General features: G+C 42.2%; 1 protein-coding gene across 1 annotated transcript in view; it reads left to right on the plus strand.

Annotated features, from left to right (window-relative positions):
* Positions 1 to 12,135, plus strand: part of LOC124260398 — a 126,212-nt gene that overhangs the window by 77,415 nt on the left and 36,662 nt on the right. The window contains 14 exon segments of the mRNA XM_046694701.1: positions 141 to 235; positions 731 to 916; positions 1,615 to 1,795; positions 3,580 to 3,749; positions 4,467 to 4,594; positions 5,380 to 5,623; positions 6,125 to 6,296; positions 6,891 to 7,134; positions 8,342 to 8,459; positions 9,159 to 9,331; positions 9,683 to 9,842; positions 10,590 to 10,787; positions 11,271 to 11,513; positions 11,845 to 12,004. Of these exon segments, the coding sequence (XP_046550657.1) occupies positions 141 to 235; positions 731 to 916; positions 1,615 to 1,795; positions 3,580 to 3,749; positions 4,467 to 4,594; positions 5,380 to 5,623; positions 6,125 to 6,296; positions 6,891 to 7,134; positions 8,342 to 8,459; positions 9,159 to 9,331; positions 9,683 to 9,842; positions 10,590 to 10,787; positions 11,271 to 11,513; positions 11,845 to 12,004 (2,472 nt within the window).

The raw sequence follows: 12,135 nt of genomic DNA on the forward strand, positions 1-12,135 counted from the left end.
GGAGCCATGTAGTATTTTCTGATATAGTTATGTATGGAATGTTTGGTGAGCGAGCTCTTGGTGCGTGGTGTACATCTGCTATGACCGGACATGACTGCATGTGTCGTTCTCTACAACATTGTCTAACCCTCTCGTTTAAGGCTGATCATGGATGGCCCTGGGTCCATGACGTTGTTTAACGGCGAGGAACCTCTGACAGACCAGAAGTACACACGAGCCAACAACTACGTGGCAGGTAGGTACAGACTCGTCAGATGATTTTGTCTCCCTACTAGTTCAAAGTCAGCAGCACCCTTTACATGGACAAAGCAGATGTACACGTCGCACATAAATAACTGGAAACAATTTACAAATATCTGGCTTTGTTCATGTTCCATTTACAACAGCAAATATCCATCAGCCACAGAACCAACTGGAAGCATAAATTCATCTAATTGATCGCTGAAATACGTACAACAAATTGGTCCTAACGTTTACAAAAAGAAATGTACAGTATCAGTCATGCGTATAACCAGGAGGTTATTTCTACGACATGTAGCTTATCAACTTAACTTTGAGAAATTCTATAAACCATTTAAATATAATGTCTAAATATGTTCGAAAAACGAAGATCAAGAGCTGTCAAGGATTTCCGGAAACCGTATTTCATCATGGGAATACAGGTATAGGTTATTTAATTGTGTTTGTGTGCGTTTGAATACAACTGCTAAGATACTATATCTCTGAATAGCCAACTGGGACGGTATCACTGACGTGGAATCTGGAATCCTGGGTTACTCTTGGAGCGTCGGTACCCAGCCCTGTGAGGATCTGATCCACCCCCACCACGACCCCCACAAGCACCTGTTTGACGAGGCAGAGTGGACCCACACCGGTCTTCTGTCTCCTCTACCGGAAGAGTTCAACCCACTTCCTGGTAAGGCAGCCATGCGTTACTTCTACTTCCTCTTCCGAATACTTCACAGGACGCATGGTTTGGGTGTACTATTGTGCGCTTTATCTGGTACCTGATATGGACTTATATAACCAATAAAACAGGTCCCCAAATCCATGGGGCATCATCTTGGCGTTGACAAACTTTCACGACACAAAAAGTTACCACATTCAGTTGAGAAGTACATATGCACAAGCCATAATGTCGACAGATCAGATCACTGAACTCTGAAGTTTTATTTTACTGACTCTGGACATACGAAATGGGTATATGACTGTGCACCATCAGACTCACAATCTCAACACCGTTCTTGCGCGTATCTTCCGATAAAGATACGCAAAACTTGATGCCCGGCGGATAGTTTCGTTATTTCATCTTTTTAACAAATCCTTACTTTAAACATATCATTTTGTTATGTAGACAATTTGGTAAATGTAGAAATGGTGCTTGTCTACTTCGTCTCGAGATGATTTTTTATGCCTCTATGTTGTTTATTAAAGTGAAATATACAGAAAAAATGTCTGGAAGTGTACGTTGGGGATTACACAAAGTTACTATGTTATGGTTATAGTTTTTATTTGTTTAGTTGTTGCTCGAATCCTATGACGTGTGTATAACTCTGTGTGATTGTGAAGATGCTGTGATTGTGGACCCACTATGAGGATGTACGATGTTTACAGATGGCAAATACTACGTGACACTACGTACCTTCAACAAGGTTGAGTATGGAGGGCCGTTGGTCACGAGTGTGTGTCACACAACACCCTTCTGTATTGACAACACCCCGCCGATCGTATACGAGGTGTACAACATCGCCTACGAGGAGGAGAACCACACAATATCGGCTGAGTACAACGTCAGGTGAGGCTTAAATGACCAACACAACGTCTGGACCAGGAAACATTATGTTTCATTTTTCCACGTCGTCAAGATACAATTCACAAAATCACTCAAGATCACTGAACAACGAGAATACTGATAATGACTAGTGCTGTGTAATGGCAAATAAATTGTATTGCGATATATTGCGATTCAGGTACCCGTATTGCGATACGTATCGCGATATATTGGCAGCTTAAGCGTTTGACAGCAGATGCCACTAACTGTTAATGTCAATCCTATTTCTACATTATAAGCCCCTAAACATAATTGTTCTGATAACAGCAATCTCAAAATTAGGTTGCAGTGTCAGGGATTCTAGCTTCATTTTTATATACAATTTATAGTTTACAGTATGCAATTTTGTCATTGAATGAAACATCAGTCGTGAATGAAATTCTGTGCAGATTATAATTTAAACCATAAAGATAATCATAAAAAACTTCATATATACTCATGGAAACAAATAAGGGAACGCATGGAACTCTTTTCCAGGTTTCTTCACAAGGTATGGATTGCACTGTGGGTGAAACTCTGGAAATAAATAAAGGAGCACTTGTACTTTTATGTGTTCCCTTATTCGTTTCCTTGTGTATATGTTTTTTACCCAGTATACCGGTTCTCAGAAAAAATATTGCAATACATATCGTTTGAAAAGCGTATTATACCGGTATACCGGTAATACCGTGCAGTCCTAATAATGACGGTATTAGTGTTGAAGATGGTGAAGGTGAAAGTGAAAGATTGACAGCACCTTGCTCCTCTTCGTATCTTAAATTCAATGTTTTAATCATGTGTACCTGACTTTACACATCGTGGTCTGTACAGTGACGGCTGACGAATACCTGGAAGGATTATCTTATTAATACATCACGACGAAGCAGACAGACTGCCCTAATGTCAGGTTAATCGAACTGATATGTTCATAGAGTTGCTGTTTTGCATACAAACATTAAAGAAAATAACATATGTAGTATAATATATATGATATATTGTATTACCAAAACCAATTACTTCCAAATTAATAAGAATAAAACAATCATGATTCTAAACTACTAGATTGCATATGATGCGAACGTACAATCACTGTATCTCTGACAGTACTCCCGCCACCAGCATCATCAAGGTTGAGATGTTTGTACTACATGAGTTTCATGCTCAATATAAAACATAATATGTAACTTTTTTCTGGTAATTGAGACAGTGTGTCTTCGAATTGCATACTCATCTCATTGGCGTTTTATAATGTACACAGGTAGCTCCATACCAGTTATTAGACCGCCGCCGTGGTGTAGTGATTAGAGCGTCCGCCCGGAGAGCGGAAGGTCGCGGGTTCGATCCCCGACCGCGTCATACCAAAAGACGTTAAAATATGGTACTTGTTGGTCCCTGCCTGGCGCTCGACATTAATGGGTACAACAAGGACTGGTCGGCTCGGAGTCAGTATAATGTGTCTGAGTGGGGTATTCATGCTTCACTGCGGCATGGTATCTCAGTGTGCTAGCACTATAAAATCAGCTTCAGTCTGGGCTAGTGCAAGTAGCCGCACATACACATACACACGCATGCACGTCGTCATATGAGCGAAATATTCTCAAGCACGACGTTAAACCCAATTTAACCCCACCTCACCATACGAGTTATTAAAGAATTAATGGAGCCAGGTGATGATCATGTACTGCAGGTGTCTGTCAGAAGGTCACAGAAACATTGTAGACATCAGAACGTCATACATTTAGGCTAAAGTCCAGTATCTGCATCCACAGTGACCCGGAGTCTGGTGTCCGAGAGCTTGACCTATGTCTTGGTCAGTCGACACGTGATTGCTACCATATGCCATGGCAGAGGTCAACGCAAGGTGACGGCAAGGTCAACTACCAGTACGAGATTCCAGGTGGCAAGCCTGTGTGGATCAAAGTCAGAGCCATCAATAACGGTAGGCGAACCACATATACGAGAATGTGCCATCTTGCCACAAGGGTCCTCTAAATGAAAAGAAACGTGTTGTGCAAGTCAGGTTGTGAGATTATGACATGAGTATTACTCAAGGCAGATGTTAATCGGTCGTCAACTGGACCGGTTGGGTAGCCTAATGGTTAATGGGTGGAACGCCGAGGACCCGGGTTCGATTCCCCACATGGGTACACTGTGTGAAGACCATTTCTAGTGTCCCCCATCATGATATTTCTGGAATATTGCTAAGAGCGGAGTAAAACCATACTCCCTCACTCACTCACTAATGTTACTGTGTAGTGAGAATTTCATCTCAGGACAAACGCTGACATTCATAAAAGTCTCCTCATGAATATGTAACATGTTTGCATAATCAGAGTATTCAGTGATATAATTACCTTACTTAAGTTTCTCGATTATTAGTTGAAATGACCAAGTGCATATATTATTATTATTGTGAGCATCTCGTGAAGTAACTATGCGCCATCGTGTCACCAGATTGTCAAGAAACAACCCTGAGCGACGTATGTTTCATGCTGAACTGTAAAACATTTACTTATATCAGTCAGTTTCAGCTATGCGTTTGTGTGTGTGTGTATATATATATATATATATATGTGTGTGTGTGTATATATATATATTGACACTGTTTAGCCGTTTTCAACCAGCTAATCGAGATGTGTTTTCATTTCTGCTTCAGTTGATTTAAAGACTGTTGACGTAGCTGACCGCCCCATCATCATTGACAACACCCCACCTGTTGCCGGCGTTGTGTACGATGGAGACGTCAACAAACTGGACCTCAACTACACCATGAACACCGATAAGGTGACTGAAATACTCCTGCTTCATGTGTCTTGCTGCATAATAAATGTAAGGCAGAGTGTAACGCTCCATCATAACATCGACACGTGCTTCCAGCGACTTCATTTCCAGTATTGTATGCTGTAGAGTCACTGTACTCTGCATATGAAGTTAAACCTCAACATAGATTGAAGGCATATATATACTGATGGCAAAACATAAGGGATCACACATGATCACAAGTGTTCCTTTATTTTTTCCCTGGTTTCTTAATTCACAAGCCTTGTATCGCACAACGTATGAAGGAACCTCGAATAAAAATATAGGAACACTTGTGTTTTCATGTGATCCCCTATTTTTTCCGCAGGATATTTTTTCGAGGTGCAATCTGGCATATGCGGGGCGGTGGGGTACCATTATGGTTAAAGCGTTGGCTCGTCACGCCGAAGACCCGGGTTCGAATCCCCACATGGGTACAATGTGTGAAGCCCATTTCTGGTGTCCCCCGCCGTGATGTTGCTGGAATATTGCTAAAAGCAGAGTAAAACCAAACTCAGTCAGTCAGTCTGGCATATGCAAGAATCGAAGGTCATAATCAAGGGTGAAAGTTTTGGCCTCACTTTGCCTTAATCAAGACGGTTTTAGATTGTGTAGTCTGTGCAATGACCAAGTGGAAACAGAAATAGTGCTCATTTGGACAGATGGTATTACCGACAGCTCTATGGTCCAGTGTATGGTGGACTGGAATGTTGACATAAAATCACTCACTTTATTCAAGCCTTTATCTCACTGAACGCTTTGTGAATCAGGTCTGTGTCAACTGGTTCGACTTCCACGACCCCGAATCCGGCATCGCCTACTACGACATCGTGGTGCAAGAGAACACGGGTACCCCCATAACAGAAGTGGTCAGTGTTGACCACAAGACGAGCAAGACGTGTATAACGCTGCACCCTGAACGGCTTCTACAGCACCTCGATAACGTCACCGTCCACATCACCGCCTTCAACGCTGGCCACAGACAACAGAACATCTCGGCAAAGTCGAACGGAGGTCAGGTTCAAATGTGTGACCGCCAATCTATTTTTACAAAACTTAAGCTCTGCCGTGGTTTTAAAATCCACTAAATCTGTAGTCCAACAAGTGTCTTAGTTACAGGCAGGCGTGTGTTCCAACATGTTTAAGTTGATAACAGCTTTCTGTGAAATCATGTATTTCGTTCAGTCGTTAACAAGTCAGAAATAGTGTGTTGCCTTTTATGGCTCTTGTAGCAATATTCCAGCAGTATCAAGGCGAGGGACGCCAGAAATGGGCTTCACACAGTCTACCTCGGGAATTGAACCCGAGCTTAGGCGCGACGTAGAATGAGTTAACCATAATGCTGCCCCGCCTACCGATTAAAGGAGCAGACAGCCACATATTCAGTTTCAACATTAGCGTAAGTGAGAAAGGTTTTACGCCGCTTTTAGCAATATTCCAGCAATTTCACTGCGGGGGACATGAGAAATGGGCTGTATGGGACAGTGTTCAAAAACGGTTTTCCATTTATTCCAGTAATTGTTGATATGACTCCGCCCATCCATGGCGACATCGTCGACGGTAGATCCCCATCGTTCAGAGACCAGAAGTTCAGTACCCACAAGGCGACCATAGGGGCGGAGTGGCGTGGTTTCTCCGACCCCGAGTCAAGTCTCAGACAATACGCTGTGCAAATACTTCGGGCCAAGTGAGTGGAGAAATACCCTTGCCACTATTTTGACTATTATTTTTGCTTTAGACTACGATTAGTTGTTCAGCTATACTGTGGCCAACAATTTTGTTTTATATTACAGGTTTTGACATTATCATTATCGTTGTGTAACGAAAGCACTCAGATCTGATCTTAGTCTTACCATGTTTTACCGTACTGTGGAATTGTCCTTAGAAATCTAAAACAAATTACAAATGTGTCTTCCAAGGTAGTGTGTGCCTCCCCTTGAATGAAGCCTGTTTGACGCATCATAGTTGGTGCGCCATTAGCTCTAATGTGCTGGAGTACTGAATTTCAATATTATGTGAAATGTCATGTTTTGAGAAATATGAATATACATCTTGAAGACTTACACGGGGGGTCTCAGGATTCAGCTCTGTGTTGGCAACATATTACAGGTATCGCCTTATACCGCAGTTTATTTATAAGTGTAAGGTGATAATAATCTTTTACATTTCCTCCACAAGTTCGAAAATCATGATGACGTATAATAATACATGAATGTATGTTATCAATGGATGAGAAGTGTGAAGATCGTGGGTAGTTGTCTGTAACATGTGCTTGTGACAGGGACATGTCCTCCGAGTTTGAGGTCCTGAAGGACTGGAAGACAATGGACACGAACATCTCTCAGTTCGAGTGGCACAATTTCAAACTCGGACACCGTGACGTGGTCAAGACGAAACTGCGGACGACGAACAACGCCCTGGCTTCAGTGGAGCAGACCACGGATGGGTTCGTGGTTGACCTCACTCCTCCAAGGATGACCTTCATAGGGGATGGAAGTGTGACAGACGTGGACGCCGAGTTCCAGGTATTTCTTGAACCTCAGCTGCTTGCTGCCAAGACATTTAGTAGCGGTGTACACAGAAAAGAGAAAAGATTAAGGCTGACCTTTTATTTGGAACACAATTTTTCTGATTGCATACTTCATACTTGAATAAACATATATAGAATGATGAAAAGGCTAAAAATTTGGAAAAGTCTATACAATGCCAACCCGGTACACACGTGCTGCATGGACTCCAACGGTAAATTGAATGACAGCAAAAATGGGGTCGTATCATAGTAATCTTCTCAGTCTGACTCGCTCATGTCACAGCCATCTTCAAAATGCATGTGGCGCTACTAATGGTCACATCTATCGGTGGGACTGCTGCTTGCTCAAGTCTATCCCACTTCTGCTTGATGGTTTGGAGATAATGATTTCAGAGACGACTGATGTCAGTTCGTTCATATAACACAGACATATGGTCACTGCTATATCTTTTTGTATCTGTACTCAAATGTTTTCAAACATTGCCACATATTGTATATTATAACGATTAAATCATGTTCTGTTTCCAAGTATTTCTTCGTAACTTTTATCTATTTTCTGAAAGCATTTTTAACTGTTACGCAGCTGACTTGAGTAATCAGAAACCTTTCTAATTTATCAACTCCTAATGGTTTTGATACGTTCCTAACCTACATGCCCTAACTGTTAGGTTCCCGTTCGAAGGGCAATGTTTGTCAGCTAGTCTACAGATATACCAACAGCTTAAGAAGCTCACTTCAAGTATTGATCCATGGTTTAAAATAGTTTTCCTCGTTCTGCATCACTGAACGAACTCATTCACCTTTAAAATCAGCATAACTTCAGGGTAATTGGTACCCCGTCGTTTTGTGTGGGACCGTTTGTCCCTGAAAACACTGGAACGCAGATTTTACACTCCACAAAAATGTTTTCGCATAGTATACTTTATTCCATGATAAAATGTGTGTTAATAATAGTCCTAACTGAAGGTAGTGACGTATTTATAAAAAATAAATAAAGACCACACACAGCTAATTTGAAATTATCATTCTGTTATTAATGATCTGTTACTGTTTATGCCGTTGTGTTACTTGTGATGCTGTGTTACTTCCTTGCGGTACTGATGGTGTTGTGTCACTGATGACGTTGTGCTACTGACGATGTTGTGTGACTGGTGACGTTATGATACTGGTGACCCGTTACTGATGACGTTGGCTCATTGTAGGAATCCGATGACAAAGTGGAAGCTGTCTTCAACTTCTTTGACAACGAGTCAGGGCTCGAACACTTTAAGTACCAGGTCTACGAACTGCATGAAGGATCCAGACATCAGATCTACCCACGTATGTCTACAGTTGTATTACACGGGCCCTTGGGGAGTTGGGCATGGGAGGTATGGTTGTTGAATTACAGGGTTTTCAGACTGTGTGTCATCACACCGGATATTGGGACGTGACGTGTCTGGTTTCGGGACGTGTCTGGTTTCTCAACAGGCATACAACTGGAATATTAATAGCCACCAGTCACGCACACAGGCACATACATTGCAAGTGTGTCGACCATAGAAAACTGAACCATCCGAACGTTGTATTTGAGAGTCTTCATATTTACTGAAAAGTTATTGGTGGGTTCGACTTGGCAGCGCTACCTGTAAGAAGTCATATTTGCTGTCTGGGCAGCGTATAGAGGAGACAAGGGTATCTGAGCTGATGATAAGCGTAGCCCAACACTGCCAGAATCAGCCAAACCCTCTCGGCATCGTTTTATTCTAATTTGTGAAAGATGATAATAATCCAGATAAGAATGAAACCTGGGAAATGAGCTCTCAGACCACTGATGACCAAGAGTTCCACCGTTAGCACAGCCCTTCTGACTATGTCAGGATCACACGAACCCTCAGTGCTGCATTCATATATTTCAGTCCTTAAAATAATAGTATTGGCTGACATGATGTACCCGTCTCACCCTTCGTAAAAAGTATATGAATGAAGCGTAGACACAGGTTCAATATTATCTAAACTATCTCCATCTTTGGTCACCAGCTTCTGGAGGGTGGGAGACTATCCATGACTGGCACGCTACCAGTCTCAAGCAGCACGGCCTCACCCTACGGGCAGGGGCCATGTACAGTGTGAGGGTTGGGGCAGTCAACAGAGCCGGGGCGGTCTCCACGTATGACACTAACGGGGTGTTGCTGGACAACACTATGCCAGAGGTAAGGAAGGATATAAGTGTCTTTCACATGTGTATATGAACTGTGATTTATTTACATGTGCCTCTTTTCGGGCAAACAGCAGAAGGTCCATGATTCGATCTGTGTTCTTTAACAGTTCCATAAACCACCATTTGTACGCACAGTACGTTGTTGTACGCATGCATTAATATTGAGTTTGATGTCAAACCCGATTCCACCTTGACATTACCTCTATGATAATGTACGAGCTTAATTAACCGGAAAAGGACGCATCCCAACACCATGTGTATAGAAATAGCAATCATAACATGTTTACGACTCGGTCAAAACGTTCGTTCATACAGTCAACCCTCAATTACATCGCTGTTTCAGATGCACTGGGTGTATGTGGGCATATTTGCCGGACGTGACGAGGAGTTCATCGACGGCTATGTGATACAGTCTGACCCAACTGGTATTAAAGCTACATGGCTTGGGGAAGACACGGAGAGCGGTATAGCGGGGTATCACGTGGCTGTTGGCACGACGAAAGGTAATCAATAGTAAATGTTCAAACAATTTTCAGACAGGATGTATGTGTATATAAGAATATTCGATAGGACGTATGAGCGGATGTAATTAACAGACGTAAAACCTTCATATGTGCTACACCAGTTATATATTATATATACCTGCCTATTACCAAAAATATAAAAAAATAGTTTGGGTACCTCGTAAAACGTAGTAACCGAGGTGCTGCTGGTAAATTATAACAGAACATACTCGGTATCTACATGCGGATCGACAAATTGTTTTACATATACTGAACAACATTAGAAACGCACCACACTAAATTGCACCGACGATGCTCAGATATCATGGGTACATTTCAGTCTGACGGGGATATTTCGTATTATATGGATGGTGCGTTTCTAATGTTGTTCAGTATATTTGACACCACTGTGTGATGACTTCGGAAAGTACTGGTCCCTTCTCAGACAAGTTTGTGAGGAACGGGAAGTACAGTCAGTCATTTTTATGTCGAAGTGAATGGACCCGTGTAAATACTTGGAGTCATGTTCAACTGAACTACAAATAATTACGTGGAAAGCAATCCTTCGAGACAACTGATAGTTTGACACATCAAATTTCGACAACGATGTTTGACTACACCTGAACGGATTTCAAACATTTTCCAATTTTGAACCGTACGCAGATATGTGAAAGAAGGTTAAGGGCAAGACGTTGTTGAGATATTAAACTACCAAATAACTTGGAGCTATTAAACATATATTTACAGAGAGAACTGATATCCTGGACTGGACAGATGTTGGTCCCGACAAAGACAAGTATATAAGCGACTTGACCCTTAACATCACTGACCCCGTCACCATGACACCGGTGTATTACGTGAAGGTCATGGCCCGAAATGGAGCCGGGATGGACAGCGCCATAATGACGTCACATCCAATCAGAGTGGTGGATCAGGACAAAGCAGGTAATCAGAGTGAACAACGCCTCTATATGATTAATCTTGTTGGTTCCTGCCTGGCGCTCGGCATTATTGGGAACAACAAGGACTGGTCGACTCGGAGTCAGTATGTGTCTGAGTGGGGTATTCATGCTTCACTGCGGCATGGTATCTCAGTGAGATAGCACTATAAAACCAGCTTAAGTCTGGGCTAGTACAAGCAGCCGCATGTACACATTCACACGCTTGCACGTCGTCATATGAGCGAAATATTCTCAAGCAAACCCAATTTAACCTCACCTCACCTCACCTCACCTCACCTATATAACTAATATTTCTCCATACGGGTAACTTGACGTAACTTCAAGAACAACCCAAACATATTTACTGATGATTCGAAGGCTTTTATGGGAAAGAATGACTAAAACACAATCATTATTGATGGCAATTATATGTAGAAATTCAACTGCATTAATACTAATATCATTCGCCAATATCATTTGTATTAAGGCATTGTCATCGACGGCGGCGATGCTACAGAACGTGAAAACTACATTGGTATCGGCGAAGACATGGACTACCAGACAGATGCAGGAGTGGTGACTGTGCAGTTTGCTGGTTTCGAGAGTCATGAACATGGCGTCACGTACTATGACTGGGCTGTGGGCACGACACCTGGCGGCGAGGAGGTGCAACCTTTCATCATGGCGGGACTCACTCACGATGAGTCAGAATCGGATGTCCCTGGGCGTGGTGAGTTACACAGCAGGGCACACACAGTGAATAAAAGGAACACATGTCAATCATCGAACTGGTATTGGTGAATAACAAGAGGTATATGAACGTACGATAAACGACGACAATGATGTTCCACCCATTTTCTTCCGATAAACAGAGTGGGTAAGGGGCAGAACAGTTTTCGCCAATCGCTATTTCATGGTAATTCAAAAACCCATGCGCGTGATTTAGCCGGATTCGTACAAAGGAAAGTGATCCTTTGATTTCCTATGGCAATCTAAATTATTTTTGTCGGCATTATTTCATGTATGTTTTTCTTAAATAAGTAATCGATGTATTATTACAGGTTTGGCCAGCACAGGGTTCGGCCAGGCTGCCCTACCGCTGAAGACCGGAGTGAAATACTACACCACAGTCCGTGGTATTACGAACGGAGGAAACATACTAGAATCTACATCGGATGGTTTTATCGTTGACCAAACACCACCCACAATACAATTAGAAAGGTAACCTGTTTTCTGTTTTCATTGAGTTAAAGATATAAATCTGTTATCATGCAAAGGATTAATCTTTGGTTACTCAACGGCGAATACGTGGGTACTGTTTATAGTACCCGATTAGTCGGCTTTTACTGTGG

The sequence above is a fragment of the Haliotis rubra genome, unplaced genomic scaffold, assembly GCF_003918875.1.
Source record: "Haliotis rubra isolate DU_JTF1 unplaced genomic scaffold, ASM391887v1 Scf760, whole genome shotgun sequence".
Lineage (NCBI taxonomy): Eukaryota > Metazoa > Mollusca > Gastropoda > Lepetellida > Haliotidae > Haliotis > Haliotis rubra.